This window comes from Salmo salar, unplaced genomic scaffold, assembly GCF_905237065.1.
Source record: "Salmo salar unplaced genomic scaffold, Ssal_v3.1, whole genome shotgun sequence".
Lineage (NCBI taxonomy): Eukaryota > Metazoa > Chordata > Actinopteri > Salmoniformes > Salmonidae > Salmo > Salmo salar.
Window position 1 is genome coordinate 238,451 of NW_025550501.1, and position 19,050 is coordinate 257,500.

The following is a 19,050-nucleotide window of genomic DNA, read 5'->3' on the forward strand; positions in this document are numbered from 1 at the left end:
CCCTTTAGATGTGTGTTTATTAGGTAGTTGTTGGGGAATTGGTAGATTACTTGTTAGATATTACTGCACTGTCGGAACTAGAAGCACAAGCATTTCGCTACACTCTCATTAACATCTGCTAACCATGTGACCAATAACATCTGCTAACCATGTGACCAATAACATCTGCTAACCATGTGACCAATAACATCTGCTAACCATGTGACCAATAACATGTTATTTTCTATGATAGAGTAGGTCAGAGCGTGACAGGGGGGGTTTTCTAGTTTAGTTTTTCTATGTTGTTATATTCTAGTTTTGTATTTCTATGCTGGGTTGTTCTAGTTTTTGTATTTCTATGTTGGGGTTTTGTTTGGGATGATCTCCAATTAGAGGCATCTGGTCGTCGTTGTCTCTAATTGGAGGTCATATTTAAGTTGGTGTTTGTCCCACCTGGGTTTGTGGGAGATTAATTTTGAGTTGTGTTCGTTTCACCTCTGCGTCACGGTTTGTTGTTTTGTTTGTTCAGTTTATTTATGTATCGCATAGTTTCACCGTGTAAATAAAATGTGGACCTACACACACGCTGCACTTTGGTCCGCTTCTCCTTACAACAACTAGACTGTGTGTATTAGGTTTTGTTGTGAAATGTGTTAGATATTATCTGTTAGATATCTGCTGCACTGTCGGAGCTAGAAGCACAAGGATTTCACTACACTCGCATTAACATCTGCTAACCATGTGACCAATAACATCTGCTAACCATGTGACCAATAACATCTGCTAACCATGTGTATGTGACCAATAACATATGATTTGATTTGTTAGGGTGAGTAAAATAGTGTTCTCTCATTATGTGTGTGGAAGTAACTAACTAGCTAGTCTATATTAGCTCCGGGTGTTTGACAGCCGTTTCGGATCAACCCTACTCCTCGTCCAGTAACTAACTAGCTAGTCTATATTAGCTCGGGGTGTTTTGACAGCCGTTTCGGATCAACCCTACTCCTCGTCCAGTAACTAACTAGCTAGTCTATATTAGCTCCGGGTGTTTTGACAGCCGTTTCGGATCAACCCTACTCCTCGTCCAGTAACTAACAAGCTAGTCGATGTTAGCTCGGGGTGTTTTGACAGCCGATTAGGATCAACCCTACTCCTCGTCCAGTCCCTAAAGCGCACTACAGTCAGACAACATATTGACTGAGCGTTTTTTTTTTTTCAGCCGGTCTGACGAGTCGCTGTGCGGTGAGCTGTTTAGTCATACAGGGTGGAGTCCCGACCCGCACTCAGGGAACTAGTTTTTCCACTCTCTCTCTCTCTGTCTCTCTCTCTCTCTCTCTCTCTCTCTCTCTCTCTCAGCCTCCCTTCTCTTTCTCTTTCTCCTTCTCCTTCATTCACTGAGCTCCGGTGCAGACTCGATCTCCGGTAAGTTTATACCGCTCTTATTAACCGAGTTTATGAGTTTTTTATGAGTTTTTTAATAAGGGGGTTAGTCTGCTGAATTTAAATCAGACAGTTGATGTTTTATTCTGTGAGCGGTGAGATACACCAGGATTACATCCGATTAGTGGGACTAAATAAATACAATTCAGTTTTGGTTCATTGTAACCGGAGTTATGTCAATAACCTCTCGGTAGGTAGGTAAAATTCAGGTTTTTAATAACCAAAGCGGTTTCGGTTTTCTTCCTTTCGAATGTATCTTCGCAACAGTTTAAACTACAACATATTCGGACCACATGACCCCATCAATGAAAGATGAGACTCCCAGGAACACATACAGTCTTCTACAACAGACCAGACCAGGCACTAAATCACACTGGAGGCAAAATAACACCGTCAATAATGATTTTTATTCAATCTTTTCAACACTGAAAAGTTCATACAAAAAGTATTTCCTGATAAATCTTCTGAACTTCCCCAATACATTTCAGATGCATTTCAGTCACTTCAAACCAGACTTCCTTTAGGATTGAAAATACTGCCAAACTGATTTGTAATAGACTGTCATAACCCCAATTTAGGAAAGGTAAACATTGTCCGCTGAATACATTACATTGGTAACCCCTGGACTAACGCTCTCATACACTCTAACTACCTTTAGTGCCTATTGACTATAGTGTCTTCCAGTGGTGGAAAAACTACTGAAGTCTCATACTGTAGTAAAAGTAAAGATAACTTAATAATAGAAAATTACTCAAGTGAAAGTCACCCAGTAAAATAAAATACTACTTGAGTAAAAGTATTTGGTTTTAAATATACATTAAACATCAGAAGTAAATGTAAAAAGTATGAATACTTTTAAATTCCTTATATTAAGCGAACCAGACAGTCTCCATGCTACAGCGCTTGTTTACGGAAGACAGCGGGACCACCTGTGCTGATTAGCTACAGAGCCTTCAGAAAGTACTCAGACCCCTTTGACTTTTTCCACATTTTGTTACGTTACAGCGTTATTCTAAAATAGATTAAATATTTTTTTTAAATTCAGCAATCTACACACAATACCTCATAATGACATCACAATACCCCATAATGACATCACAATACCCCAGAATGACATCACAATACCCCATAATGACATCACAATACCCCATAATGACATCACAGTACCCCATAATGACGAAGTGAAAATAGGTATTTAGAAAAAACAGAAATACCTTATTTACATAAGTATTCAGACCCTTTGCTATGAGACTTGAAATTGAGCTCAGGTGCATCCTGTTTCCATCATGCTTGAGATGTTTCTACAACTGGATTGGAATCCACCTGTGAATTGTCCGTAGAGCTCCAAGACAGGATTGTGTCGAGGGACAGATCTAGGGAAGGGTACCAACACATGTCTGCAGCATTGAAGGTCCCCAAGAACACAGTGGCCTCCATCATTCTTAAATGGAACAAGTTTGGAACCACCAAGACTCTTCCTAGAGCTGGCCGTCCGGCCAAACTGAGCAATCGGGGAGAAGGGCCTTGGTCAGGGAAGTGACCAAGAACCAGATGGTCACTCTGACAGAGCTCCAGAGATCCTCTGTGGAGATGGGAGAACCTTCCAGAAGGACAACCATCTCTACAGGTCTTCATGGTAGAGTGGCCAGACGGAAGCCACTCCTAGTAAACGGCACATGACAGCCCTCTTGGAGTTTGACAAAAGGCACCTAAAGGACTCTCAGACCATGAGAAACAAGATTCTCTGGTCTGATGAAACCAAGATGAAACTCTTTGGCCTGAATGCCAAGCATCACTTCTGGAGGAAACCTGGCACCATCCCTACGGTGAAGCATGGTGGTGGCAGCATCATGCTGTGGGGATGTTTTCAGCGGCAGGGACTGGGAGACTAGTCAGGATCGAGGGAAAGATGCAAAGTACAGAGAGATCCTTGATGAAAACCTGCTCCAGAGCGCTCAGGACCTCAGACTGGGGCGAAGGTTCACCTTCCAACAGGACAACGACCCTAAACACACAGCCAAGACAACGCAGGAGTGGCTTCGGGACAAGTCTCTGAATGTCCTTGAGTGGCCCAGCCAGAGCCCGGACTTGAACCCGATCGAACATCTCTGGAGGGACCTGAAAATATCTGTGCAGCGACGCTCCCCATCCAACCTGACAGATCTTGAGAGGATCTGCAGAGAAGAATGGGAGAAACTCCCCAAACACAGGTGTGCCAAGCTTGTAGCGTGATACCCAAGAAGACTCGAGGCTGTAATCGCTGCCAAAATGTGCTTCAACAAAGTACTGAGTAAAGGGACTGAATACTTACAGAAATGTGATTGCAGTTTATTTCTTATAAATTAGTAAAAATGTCTAAACTTGTTTTTGCTTTGTCATTATGGGGTTTTGGGTGTAAATTTATGAAGAAATTAAATAAAATTAAATTTTAGAATAAGGCCTGTCGGCGCATTCGAACGGACCACTTTTACCAAGTCGGTGACTATCATTGGTCAGTCTTTCAAAGTGTGTTGCATTATGGGAATAAAAATGGTCCCGATGTGCTCCTTACAATGTCGACACTGCATGAACTTTACAACAAAAAAAAAATCACGTGATCGAAGGTCATGAAGTTCTGACTGCAGTCGACTAGCAGTTTCTGCTCTTCGCCAACTTCATCCTGGAGCCACCGCTGCATTGTGGGACGATCTATTGTCAACCAATCATTATCTCTTTTTTTTTTCCAACTCCAAGCTAACGTGACCCAAAGACGTGACTGAAAACAGGAACCAACCGTGATTCCTGTATCCAGCGGATAAATATACAAATGAATGTGATGTTTGAGGTTCTCTCTCTCTCTCTCTCTCTAGTTGATTGTACGACGAACACATGATTTTCAGTTAGCGTGTGAGATATATATGGAGGTTGGAGACATGTTTTTAGATATTATACAGAACAACTGTTATAAACAACGGCAACACGGACATGTTGATCTGAGCCTCGCTGTTGGAGAACCACCTTAGTGTCTGACTTTCAGCTGTCGCACCTCCTCCTCCTCCGACTTCAAATCAAACTTATTTATATAGCCCTTCTTACATCAGCTGATATCTCAAAGTGCTGTACAGAAACCCAGCCTAACACCCCCCAAACAGCAAGCAATGCAGGTGTAGAAGCACGGTGGCTTAGGAAAAACTCCCTAGAAAGGCCAAGAACCTAGGAAGAAACCTAGAGAGGAACCAGGCTCTGAGGGGTGGCCAGTCCTCTTCTGGCTGTACTGGGTAGACCAGAGGAACCAGGCTCTGAGGGGTGACCAGTCCTCTACTGGCTGTACTGGATAGACCAGAGGAACTAGGCTCTGAGGGGTGACCAGTCCTCTACTGGCTGTACTGGGTAGACCAGAGGAACCAGGCTCTGAGGGGTGACCAGTCCTCTACTGGCTGTACTGGGTAGACCAGAGGAACCAGGCTCTGAGGGGTGACCAGTCCTCTACTGGCTGTACTGGGTAGAGAGGAACCAGGCTCTGAGGGGTGGCCAGTCCTCTACTGGCTGTACTGGGTAGACCAGAGGAACCAGGCTCTGAGGGGTGACCAGTCCTCTACTGGCTGTACTGGGTAGACCAGAGGAACCAGGCTCTGAGGGGTGACCAGTCCTCTACTGGCTGTACTGGGTAGAGAGGAACCAGGCTCTGAGGGGTGACCAGTCCTCTACTGGCTATCCTCTATAGACTTCACTCCTCGACTTTCGTCTACAGTCGGCTGCTTCAGCCTTAACGCGCAAACGCGCCCAGTGACTCTAAAATGAATGGACAAACCCATAGATAGCATGCTACCATTCATTCCTATGGGAAGACTTGTTAGCGCACTGAAGCTAAATGAAGTCGTTTAAGATGGCGTCTCATGGGCCACGTTTACACAGGAAGTCCAATTCTGATCTTTTTTTTTTTCTCCATTAATTGGTCTTTTGACCAATCACATCGGATTTTTTTTCACATCAGATCTCTTTCAGAGCTGATCTGATTGGTCAAAAGACCATTTAGTGAAAAAAAAGTATTGATTGGGCTGCCTGTCTAAATGCATCCATGCAACCATGGAAACATAACGTATCTTCTCCAGGAAGTGATGTTTCAGGAAGTAACTCAAACCATGGAAACATAACGTATCTTCTCCAGGAAGTGATGTTTCAGGAAGTAACTCAAACCATGGAAACATAACGTATCTTCTCCAGGAAGTGATGTTTCAGGAAGTAACTCAAACCATGGAAACATAACGTATCTTCTCCAGGAAGTGAGAAATACGTTGTTATGTTCTAGTTTTGTAATTCTATGTTGGGTTGTTCTAGTTTTTGTATTTCTATGTTGGGTTTTGTTTGGGATGATCTCCAATTAGAGGCAGCTGGTCATCGTCTCTAATTGGAGGTCATATTTAAGTTGGTGTTTGTCCCACCTGGGTTTGTGGGGGATTAATTTTGAGTTAGTGTTTGTTTCACCTCTGCGTCACAGTTTGTTGTTTTGTTATTCAGTTTACTTATGTCTCGCATAGTTTCACCGTGTAAATAAAATGTGGAACGACACACACGCTGCACTTTGGTCCTCTCTTCCTTTCAACAACCGTGACAAACACAAACATTTCACTCCTCCAGCAATAACATCTGCTAAATATGTGTATGTGACGAATAAAATTAGATTTTATTTGAATGACATTTAAATAAAGCATTTTTGATAATTTTTTTTTTAACATTTAGCAAGCTCTAAAAATTATAATTAAAGGACAATGTTTCAAATATATTTGGTCATTTTTTATTCGTATGTTTAGCTGGCATAAAGGGTGCATTAAGGTGTCTGTAATATCATTTTTTTATTTATTTAAATGTTTTATTTAACCAGGAAGGGCTCATTGAGATTTAAAATCTCTTTTTCAAGAGCGTCCTGGCCAAGATAGGCAGCGCCATTACAGACAAACAACATGATAAACTACAGGTAATCTAGTAAAAAACGATAGAATTAACAAGAGTATAACGAAATCATAAAACAGCAAATTAAAAACATTGACAGGTCAGGGAATCAGCCTCAAAATCCTTCATCAGTGATTTAAAAAACACCAATCTGGACCGAGTTCTTCCAGTTTTAACAGTATTTTGTAAGGCGTTTCCAAGGCGATGGCGCAGAGTACATAAAAGCCCTTTTTACACAAAATTCAGTTCGGACATTTTGGAACAGTTAGCAGGATAAAGTCCCGCGAACGAAGAGACGACCCACCACATTACTGAACAATAAAAAAATCCCTTTCCCTTAACGTTTCAACGCGCTGTGGGCTCCGCTTAACGTTTCAACGCGCTGTGGGCTCCGCTTAACGTTTCAACGCGCTGTGGGCTCCGCTTAACGTTTCAACGCGCTGTGGGCTCCGCTTAACGTTTTAACGCGGAGTGGGCTCCGCTTAACGTTTCAACGCGCTGTGGGCTCCGCTTAACGTTTCAACGCGCTGTGGGCTCCGCTTAACGTTTCAACGCGCTGTGGGCTCCGCTTAACGTTTCAACGCGCTGTGGGCTCCGCTTAACGTTTCAACGCGCTGTGGGCTCCGCTTAACCGCTGCAAAGCCTACGGATAATAAGAAGCTAATTATGGGAGAGCTGGGGGGCTGTGGCCGAACAGAAGAACATATTCTATAACTGTTTTATGAATGAATGGAAACATGCAGTGTTTTTCATGACTTTAAAAGTGGCAAAACGTTTTTGACGGTGTTTGGCTTGTTTTCATTCCAAGTGTGTTTCTCATTTCAGACACCATCTCTTCCTTCCTCCTAATCAAACCAACCATCACCAATCTACCACAATGGTAAGTTGACTTTTTTATATTACCTTTATTTAACTCGGGGAAGTCAGTTAAGAACAAATTCTTATTTTTCAACGACAGCCTACCGGGGAACGGTGGGTTAACTGCCTTGTTCAGGGGGCAGAACGACAGATTTGTACCTTGTCAGCTGAGGGATTTGAACCTGCAACCTTTAGGTTACTAGCCCAACAGCTCTAACCACTAGGCTACGCTGCCGCCCCGCTCACTGAAGACCCCTCTACAGTGGAAGGTTTCACCGCCCCACCTGGAGGGTTCTGCTAAAATGTTCATGTTTAACTTTCCCTCTCTGCCTGTAATGTCACACGCTGTCCGCAGCACAGCCCAGGAGACTGTCATTATATAATCCTTATCTAAACAATAAACACACAGAACAATAGACAATATGAACACACAGAACAATAGACAATATGAACACACAGACCAATAGACAATATGAACACACAGACCAATAGACAATATGAACACACAGATCAATAGACAATATGAACACACAGAACAATAGACAATATGAACACACAGACCAATGGACAATATGAACACACAGATCAATAGACAATATGAACACACAGACCAATAGACAATATGAACACACAGATCAATAGACAATATGAACACACAGACCAATAGACAATATGAACACAGCATGGAATGGAGGGAGGTCATTATGGAATTGGTTATTACACTAGACCGGTTCCCATCCTGGTTAAATGGGTTCCCATCCTGGTTAAATCCAAGTTAAATGGGTTCCCATCCTGGTTAAATCCAAGTTAAATGGGTTCCCATCCTGGTTAAATCCCAGTTAAATGGGTTCCCATCCTGGTTAAATCCCAGTTAAATGGGTTCCCATCCTGGTTAAATCCAAGTTAAATGGGTTCCCATCCTGGTTAAATCCCAGTTAAATGGGTTCCCATCCTGGTTAAATGGGTTCCCATCCTGGTTAAATCCAAGTTAAATGGGTTCCCATCCTGGTTAAATCCAAGTTAAATGGGTTCCCATCCTGGTTAAATCCCAGTTAAATGGGTTCCCATCCTGGTTAAATCCCAGTTAAATGGGTTCCCATCCTGGTTAAATGGGTTGCCATCCTGGTTAAATCCCAGTTAAATGGGTTCGCATCACGGTTAAATCCAAGTTAAATGGGTTCCCATCCTGGTTAAATCCCAGTTAAATGGGTTCCCATCCTGGTTAAATGGGTTGCCATCCTGGTTAAATCCAAGTTAAATGGGTTCCCATCCTGGTTAAATCCCGGTTAAATGGGTTCTCATCCCGGTTAAATCCAAGTTAAATGGGTTCCCATCCTGGTTAAAGTCCAGTTAAATGGGTTCGCATCCTGGTTAAATCCAAATTAAATGGGTTCCCATCCTGGTTAAATCCAAGTTAAATGGGTTCCCATCCTGGTTAAATCCAAGTTAAATGGGTTCCCATCCTGGTTAAATCCCAGTTAAATGGGTTCCCATCCTGGTTCAATCCAAGTTAAATGGGTTCCCATCCTGGTTAAATCCCAGTTAAATTGGTTCCCATCCTGGTTAAATCCAAGTTAAATGGGTTCCTATCCTGGTTTAATCCAAGTTAAATGGGTTCCCATCCTGGTTAAATCCAAGTTAAATGGGTTCCCGTCCTGGTTAAATCCCAGTTAAATGGGTTCCCATCCTGGTTAAATGGGTTCCCATCCTGGTTAAATCCCAGTTAAATGGGTTCCCATCCTGGTTAAATCCCAGTTAAATGGGTTCCCATCCTGGTTAAATCCAAGTTAAATGGGTTCCCATCCTGGTTAAATCCCAGTTAAATGGGTTCCCATCCTGGTTAAATCCCAGTTAAATTGGTTCCCATCCTGGTTAAATCCAAGTTAAATGGGTTCCTATCCTGGTTTAATCCAAGTTAAATGGGTTCCCATCCTGGTTAAATCCAAGTTAAATGGGTTCCCATCCTGGTTTAATGGGTTCCCATCCTGGTTAAATCCAAGTTAAATGGGTTCCCATCCTGGTTAAATCCCAGTTAAATGGGTTCCCATCCTGGTTAAATGGGTTCCCATCCTGGTTAAATGGGTTCCCATCCTGGTTAAATCCCAGTTAAATGGGTTCCCATCCTGGTTAAATCCTGGTTAAATGGGTTCCCATCCTGGTTAAATCCCAGTTAAATGGGTTCCCATCCTGGTTAAATGGGTTCCCATCCTGGTTAAATCCAAGTTAAATGGGTTCCCATCCTGGTTAAATGGGTTCCCATCCTGGTTAAATCCAAGTTAAATGGGTTCCCATCCTGGTTAAATGGGTTCCCATCCTGGTTAAATCCCAGTTAAATGGGTTCCCATCCTGGTTAAATCCCAGTTAAATGGGTTCCCATCCTGGTTAAATCCCAGTTAAATGGGTTCCCATCCTGGTTCCCATCGCATTTTCAACTCTACTGATGGTTTTCTCTGAAATATGTTGTAATGCTTCTGATGAAAGTCTACTCTAGTTTCTAGCAATCCGCAGTGTGTGGAACAGAGGGGCTGTATTTGGGGAAGTCAGTATGAGTCATATGTGTGGGCCTTTCTTCAGACAGGGTGGGGCTCTCCCTACTCCCTCTCTCCTCCCCTCCCTCTCTTCCTCTTTCTCCTCCCCTCTCTCTCTCCTCCCACCCTCTCCCCTCTCTCTCTTCCGCTCTCTCTCTCTCTCTCTCTCTCTCTCCCCTCCCTCCCTCACATTTCACCCAGTAGATATGGGAGTTTATCAGAATTGGGTTTGTTTTCGAGTTCTTTGTGGATCTGTGTAATCTGAGGGAAATATGTGTCTCTAATATGGTCATACATTTGTCAGGAGGTTAGGAAGTGCAGCTCAGTTTCCACCTTTTTGTGGTCAGTGTTGTGGTCAGTGTTGCACATAGTCTGTCTTCTCTTGAGAGCCAGGTCTGCTTTTGGCGGCCTTTCTCAATAGCAAGGCTCTGCTCACTGAGTCTCTCTCTCTCTCTCTCTCTGTCTCTCTCTCTCTCTCGCTATCTCAATCTATGTCTGTCTCTCTCTGTCTCTCTCTCTCTCTCTCCCTCTCTCTCTCTCTGGCTCTCTCTCTCTCTCTCTCTCTCTCACTCTCTGGCTCTCTCTCTCTCTTACAAACACACACAAAGATCGAGGGAGGAGTTGTAAACCGCACACTGATAGTATGAGTAAACAGTAGATAGTGTGTTTTACTGATGTCATTAATCAGATGTTCTCTGACAGACGCTTCCTGCTTCATCGATACGTAGTGTAGCTCTGGGACTACACCACTTTATACTGTCCACAGGTTCATTACATTAGTAGGTCTGGGACTACACCACTTTATACTGTCCACAGGTTCATTACATTAGTAGACTGGGACTACACCTCTTTATACTGTCCACAGGTTCATTACATTAGTAGACTGGGACTACACCACTTTATACTGTCCACAGGTTCATTACATTAGTAGGTCTGGGACTACACCACTTTATACTGTCCACAGGTTCATTACATTAGTAGGTCTGGGACTACACCACTTTATACTGTCCACAGGTTCATTACATTAGTAGGTCTGGGACTACACCACTTTATACTGTCCACAGGTTCATTACATTAGTAGACTGGGACTACACCACTTTATACTGTCCACAGGTTCATTACATTAGTAGGTCTGGGACTACACCACTTTATACTGTCCACAGGTTCATTACATTAGTAGGTCTGGGACTACACCACTTTATACTGTCAACAGGTTCATTACATTAGTAGGTCTGGGACTACACCACTTTATACTGTCCACAGGTTCATTACATTAGTAGGTCTGGGACTACACCACTTTATACTGTCCACAGGTTCATTACATTAGTAGGTCTGGGACTACACCACTTTATACTGTCAACAGGTTCATTACATTAGTAGGTCTGGGACTACACCACTTTATACTGTCCACAGGTTCATTACATTAGTAGGTCTGGGACTACACCACTTTATACTGTCCACAGGTTCATTACATTAGTAGACTGGGACTACACCACTTTATACTGTCCACAGGTAAATTACATTAGTAGACTGGGACTACACCACTTTATACTGTCCACAGGTTCATTACATTAGTAGGTCTGGGACTACACCACTTTATACTGTCCACAGGTTCATTACATTAGTAGGTCTGGGACTACACCACTTTATACTGTCCACAGGTTCATTACATTAGTAGGTCTGGGACTACACCACTTTATACTGTCCACAGGTTCATTACATTAGTAGGTCTGGGACTACACCACTTTATACTGTCCACAGGTTCATTACATTAGTAGGTCTGGGACTACACCACTTTATACTGTCCACAGGTTCATTACATTAGTAGGTCTGGGACTACACCACTTTATACTGTCCACAGGTTCATTACATTAGTAGACTGGGACTACACCACTTTATACTGTCCACAGGTTCATTACATTAGTAGGTTTGGGACTACACCACTTTATACTGTCCACAGGTTCATTACATTAGTAGGTCTGGGACTACACCACTTTATACTGTCCACAGGTTCATTACATTAGTAGGTCTGGGACTACACCACTTTATACTGTCCACAGGTTCATTACATTAGTAGGTCTGGGACTACACCACTTTATACTGTCCACAGGTTCATTACATTAGTAGGTCTGGGACTACACCACTTTATACTGTCCACAGGTTCATTACATTAGTAGACTGGGACTACACCACTTTATACTGTCCACAGGTTCATTACATTAGTAGGTTTGGGACTACACCACTTTATACTGTCCACAGGTTCATTACATTAGTAGACTGGGACTACACCACTTTATACTGTCCACAGGTTCATTACATTAGTAGGTTTGGGACTATACCACTTTATACTGTCCACAGGTTCATTACATTAGTAGACTGGGACTACACCACTTTATACTGTCCACAGGTTCATTACATTAGTAGGTCTGGGACTACACCACTTTATACTGTCCACAGGTAAATTACATTAGTAGGTCTGGGACTACACCACTTTATACTGTCCACAGGTTCATTACATTAGTAGACTGGGACTACACCACTTTATACTGTCCACAGGTTCATTACATTAGTAGGTCTGGGACTACACCACTTTATACTGTCCACAGGTTCATTACATTAGTAGACTGGGACTACACCACTTTATACTGTCCACAGGTTCATTACATTAGTAGGTCTGGGACTACACCACTTTATACTGTCCACAGGTTCATTACATTAGTAGGTCTGGGACTACACCACTTTATACTGTCCACAGGTTCATTACATTAGTAGGTCTGGGACTACACCACTTTATACTGTCCACAGGTTCATTACATTAGTAGACTGGGACTACACCACTTTATACTGTCCACAGGTTCATTACATTAGTAGACTGGGACTACACCACTTTATACTGTCCACAGGTTCATTACATTAGTAGACTGGGACTACACCACTTTATACTGTCCACAGGTTCATTACATTAGTAGGTCTGGGACTACTCCACTTTATACTGTCCACAGGTTCATTACATTAGTAGGTCTGGGACTACACCACTTTATACTGTCCACAGGTTCATTACATTAGTAGACTGGGACTACACCACTTTATACTGTCCACAGGTTCATTACATTAGTAGGTCTGGGACTACACCACTTTATACTGTCAACAGGTTCATTACATTAGTAGGTCTGGGACTACACCACTTTATACTGTCCACAGGTTCATTACATTAGTAGACTGGGACTACACCACTTTATACTGTCCACAGGTTCATTACATTAGTAGGTCTGGGACTACACCACTTTATACTGTCCACAGGTTCATTACATTAGTAGGTCTGGGACTACACCACTTTATACTGTCAACAGGTTCATTACATTAGTAGACTGGGACTACACCACTTTATACTGTCCACAGGTTCATTACATTAGTAGGTCTGGGACTACACCACTTTATACTGTCCACAGTTCATTACATTAGTAGACTGGGACTACACCACTTTATACTGTCCACAGGTTCATTACATTAGTAGGTCTGGGACTACACCACTTTATACTGTCCACAGGTTCATTACATTAGTAGGTCTGGGACTACACCACTTTATACTGTCCACAGGTTCATTACATTAGTAGGTCTGGGACTACACCACTTTATACTGTCCACAGGTTCATTACATTAGTAGGTCTGGGACTACACCACTTTATACTGTCCACAGGTTCATTACATTAGTAGGTCTGGGACTACACCACTTTATACTGTCCACAGGTTCATTACATTAGTAGACTGGGACTACACCACTTTATACTGTCCATAGGTTCATTACATTAGTAGACTGGGACTACACCACTTTATACTGTCCACAGGTTCATTACATTAGTAGGTCTGGGACTACACCACTTTATACTGTCAACAGGTTCATTACATTAGTAGGTCTGGGACTACACCACTTTATACTGTCCACAGGTTCATTACATTAGTAGGTCTGGGACTACACCACTTTATACTGTCCACAGGTTCATTACATTAGTAGACTGGGACTACACCACTTTATACTGTCCACAGGTTCATTACATTAGTAGGTCTGGGACTACACCACTTTATACTGTCCACAGGTTCATTACATTAGTAGGTCTGGGACTACACCACTTTATACTGTCCACAGGTTCATTACATTAGTAGGTCTGGGACTACACCGCTTTATACTGTCCACAGGTTCATTACATTAGTAGGTCTGGGACTACACCACTTTATACTGTCCACAGGTTCATTACATTAGTAGGTCTGGGACTACACCACTTTATACTGTCCACAGGTTCATTATATTAGTAGGTCTGGGACTACACCACTTTATACTGTCCACAGGTTCATTACATTAGTAGGTCTGGGACTACACCACTTTATACTGTCCACAGGTTCATTACATTAGTAGGTCTGGGACTACACCGCTTTATACTGTCCACAGGTTCATTACATTAGTAGGTCTGGGACTACACCGCTTTATACTGTCCACAGGTTCATTACATTAGTAGGTCTGGGACTACACCACTTTATACTGTCCACAGGTTCATTACATTAGTAGGTCTGGGACTACACCACTTTATACTGTCCACAGGTTCATTACATTAGTAGGTCTGGGACTACACCACTTTATACTGTCCACAGGTTCATTACATTAGTAGACTGGGACTACACCACTTTATACTGTCCACAGGTTCATTACATTAGTAGGTCTGGGACTACACCACTTTATACTGTCCACAGGTTCATTACATTAGTAGACTGGGACTACACCACTTTATACTGTCCACAGGTTCATTACATTAGTAGGTCTGGGACTATACCACTTTATACTGTCCACAGGTTCATTACATTAGTAGGTCTGGGACTACACCACTTTATACTGTCCACAGGTTCATTACATTAGTAGACTGTGACTACACCACTTTATACTGTCCACAGGTTCATTACATTAGTAGGTCTGGGACTACACCACTTTATACTGTCCACAGGTTCATTACATTAGTAGACTGGGACTACACCACTTTATACTGTCCACAGGTTCATTACATTAGTAGGTCTGGGACTACACCACTTTATACTGTCCACAGGTTCATTACATTAGTAGACTGGGACTACACCACTTTATACTGTCCACAGGTTCATTACATTAGTAGGTCTGGGACTACACCACTTTATACTGTCCACAGGTTCATTACATTAGTAGGTCTGGGACTACACCACTTTATACTGTCCACAGGTTCATTACATTAGTAGGTCTGGGACTACAGCACTTTATACTGTCCACAGGTTCATTACATTAGTAGGTCTGGGACTACACCACTTTATACTGTCCACAGGTTCATTACATTAGTAGGTCTGGGACTACACCACTTTATACTGTCCACAGGTTCATTACATTAGTAGGTCTGGGACTACACCACTTTATACTGTCAACCCTGAACTACTTTACCCACAGTCCTCTCTGTTCTACCCTAAACTACTTTACCCACAGTCCTCTCTGGTCTTCCTTAAACTACTTTACCCACAGTCCTCTCTGGTCTACCCTGAACTACTTTACCCACAGTCCTCTCTGGTCTACCCTGATCTACTTTACCCACAGTCCTCTATGTTCTACCCTGAACTACTTTACCCACAGTCCTCTCTGGTCTACCCTGAACTACATTACCCACAGTCCTCTCTGGTCTACCCTGAACTACATTACCCACAGTCCTCCTCTGTGTCTGTTCTCTGATAGGCTGGTCGAGGCAGTGTGAGAGCCAGTGGAAACTTCAACGCCAACCAAGATGCAGAGACGCTCTACAAGGCCATGAAGGGACTGGGTCAGTGGTGGGTGTGGTCTGAATATTATGCAGACGGAGTGAGTAACCATGGCACCAAAGATTTGACTATGGTGTTTGTTGTTGCCATAGGAACCGATGAGGATTCCATCATGAAGTTGTTGACGTCTCGTAGCAACAGCCAGAGACAGCAGATCAAAGCTGCATACAAGACCCTGCATGGCAAGGTCAGAACACAACCACAATACAACCACAACCACAATACAATACAACCACAATACAACCACAATACAACCACAACCACAATACAACCACAATACAACCACAATACAACCACAACCACAATACAACCACAATACAACCACAATACAACCACAATACAACACACAATACAACAACAACCACAACCACAATACAACCACAACAACAATACAACCACAATACAACCACAATACAACCACAATACAACCACAATACAACCACAATACAACCACAACCACAATACAACCACAATACAACAACAATACAACCACAATACAACCACAATACAACCACAATACAACCACAACACAACCACAATACAACCACAATACAACCACACTACAACCACACTACAACCACACTACAACCACACTACAACCACACCACAACCACAATACAACCACAATACAACCACAACACAACCACAATACAACCACAACACAACCACAACACAACCACAATACAACCACAACCACAATACAACCACACTACAACCACACTACAACCACACCACAACCACACTACAACCACAACACAACCACAATACAACCACAATACAACCACAACACAACCACACTACAACCACAACACAACCACAACACAACCACAACACAACCACAATACAACCACAACCACAATACAACCACAACCACAATACAACCACAATACAACCACAATACAACCACAATACAACCACAACCACAATACAACCACACTACAACCACAACACAACCACAACACAACCACACTACAACCACAACACAACCACAACACAACCACAACACAACCACAACACAACCACAATACAACCACAACCACAATACAACCACATCACAACATAACTAGGGATATTATTCCAACATCCAAACAGACCATAGTATTCTATAACCAGTGTAACAGCTCACATAATATAATGTAAAGTATAGAGTAAGGTGTCTGTAATATAATAAACATGGAGAAACTGGTGGAGGGAGAGCCAAGATGGAGGACTGGTGGATTCAACACCCTGGTGGAGGGAGAGCCAAGATGGAGGACTGGTGGATTCAACACCCTGGTGGAGGGAGAGCCAAGATGGAGGACTGGTGGATTCAACACCCTGGTGGAGGGAGAGCCAAGATGGAGGACTGGTGGATTCAACACACTGGTGGGGGGAGAGCCAAGATGGAGGACTGGTGGATTCATTACACTGGTGGGGGGAGAGCCAAGATGGAGGACTGGTGGATTCAACACACTGGTGGGGGGAGAGCCAAGATGGAGGACTGGTGGTTTCAACACACTGGTGGAGGGAGAGCCAAGATGGAGGACTGGTGGATTCAACACACTGGTGGGGGGAGAGCCAAGATGGAGGACTGGTGGATTCAACACCCTGGTGGAGGGAGAGCCAAGATGGAGGACTGGTGGATTCAACACACTGGTGGAGGGAGAGCCAAGATGGAGGACTGGTGGATTCATTACACTGGTGGAGGGAGAGCCAAGATGGAGGACTGGTGGATTCAACACCCTGGTGGAGGGAGAGCCAAGATGGAGGACTGGTGGATTCAACACCCTGGTGGAGGGAGAGCCAAGATGGAGGACTGGTGGATTCAACACCCTGGTGGAGGGAGAGCCAAGATGGAGGACTGGTGGATTCATTACACTGGTGGAGGGAGAGCCAAGATGGAGGACTGGTGGATTCATTACACTGGTGGAGGGAGAGCCAAGATGGAGGACTGGTGGATTCAACACACTGGTGGAGGGAGAGCCAAGATGGAGGACTGGTGGATTCAACACCCTGGTGGAGGGAGAGCCAAGATGGAGGACTGGTGGATTCAACACCCTGGTGGAGGGAGAGCCAAGATGGAGGACTGGTGGATTCAACACCCTGGTGGAGGGAAATGTGGATTCATTATTATTATTATTGTCTCCTTCACTTGTCTGTTTTGGACCTGTTGGAGCTTAGAGCATAAGAATGTCACTGTTCCCTGTAATTACATCTGTGATCCTGTGCATGTGACTAATAAACTCATCTAATGTAATCTACAACCACAACACAACCCTCTCTCTCTCCTCCCCTCTCTCTCTTCCTCTCTCTCTCTCTCTCCTCCCCTCTCTCTCTCCTCCCCTCCCTCTCTCTCTCCCTCTCTCTCCTCCCCTCTCTCCCTCTCTCTCCCTCTCTCTCTCTCTCTCTCTCCTCCCCTCTCTCTCTCCTCCCCTCTCTCTCTCTCTCCCTCTCTCTCCTCCCCTCTCTCTCCCTCCCTCCCTCCCTCCCTCCCTCCCTCTCTCTCCTCCTCTCTCTCCTCCTCGTCCTCCTCTCTCCAGGACCTGGTAGGTGATCTGCAGGGGGAACTGGGGGGAAAGTTTAAGACTCTGGTGGTGGCTCTGATGACTCCGCCCATCCTCTACGATGCGACATCGCTACGGAACGCCATCAAGGTATTTGTCCTAGGACCAGTGATGTCATATCCTGTGAGTGACGGCGTGATGTCATAGTGACTGTGTGCTGATGTCACGGTGTAGGGGGCGGGGACCGATGAGAAGGTGCTGATTGAGATCCTGTCTTCTAGAACGGCCCAGCAGGTTAAGGACATCACTGCTGCCTATCGCCAGGGTAACACACACACACACTGCTGTCTATCGCCAGGGTAACACACACACACACTGCTGTCTATCGCCAGGGTAACACACACACACACACACTGCTGCCTATCGCCAGGGTAACACACACACACACTGCTGGCTATCGCCAGGGTAACACACAGACACACTGCTGCCTATCGCCAGGGTAACACACACACACACTGCTGCCTATCGCCAGGGTAACACACACACACACTGCTGGCTATCGCCAGGGTAACACACACACACACTGCTGTCTATCGCCAGGGTAACACACACTGCTGTCTATCGCCAGGGTAACACACACACACACTGCTGTCTATCGCCAGGGTAACACACACACACACTGCTGTCTATCGCCAGGGTAACACACACTGCTGTCTATCGCCAGGGTAACACACAGACACACACAGATACACTGCTGCCTATCGCCAGGGTAACACACACTGCTGCCAATCGCCAGGGTAACACACACTGCTGCCTATCGCCAGGGTAACACACAGACACACTGCTGCCTATCGCCAGGGTAACACACACTGCTGTCTATCGCCAGGGTAACACACAATGCTGTCTATCGCCAGGGTAACACACACTGCTGCCTATCGCCAGGGTAACACACAGACACACTGCTGCCTATCGCCAGGGTAACACACACTGCTGTCTATCGCCAGGGTAACACA

At 44.1% G+C, this 19,050-nt stretch overlaps 1 protein-coding gene across 1 annotated transcript in view; it reads left to right on the forward strand.

Annotated features, from left to right (window-relative positions):
• Nucleotides 1–1,200: 1,200 nt before the first annotated feature.
• LOC106592359 (annexin A5) overlaps nucleotides 1,201–19,050 on the forward strand; it is a 31,822-nt gene continuing 13,972 nt past the window's right edge. The window contains exons 1-6 of the mRNA XM_045713833.1: nucleotides 1,201–1,401; nucleotides 7,174–7,228; nucleotides 15,472–15,556; nucleotides 15,647–15,741; nucleotides 18,074–18,187; nucleotides 18,272–18,362. Coding sequence (XP_045569789.1) covers nucleotides 7,226–7,228; nucleotides 15,472–15,556; nucleotides 15,647–15,741; nucleotides 18,074–18,187; nucleotides 18,272–18,362 — 388 coding nt within the window. The 5' untranslated portion in view covers nucleotides 1,201–1,401; nucleotides 7,174–7,225. The remainder of the gene's footprint in view (nucleotides 1,402–7,173; nucleotides 7,229–15,471; nucleotides 15,557–15,646; nucleotides 15,742–18,073; nucleotides 18,188–18,271; nucleotides 18,363–19,050) is intronic.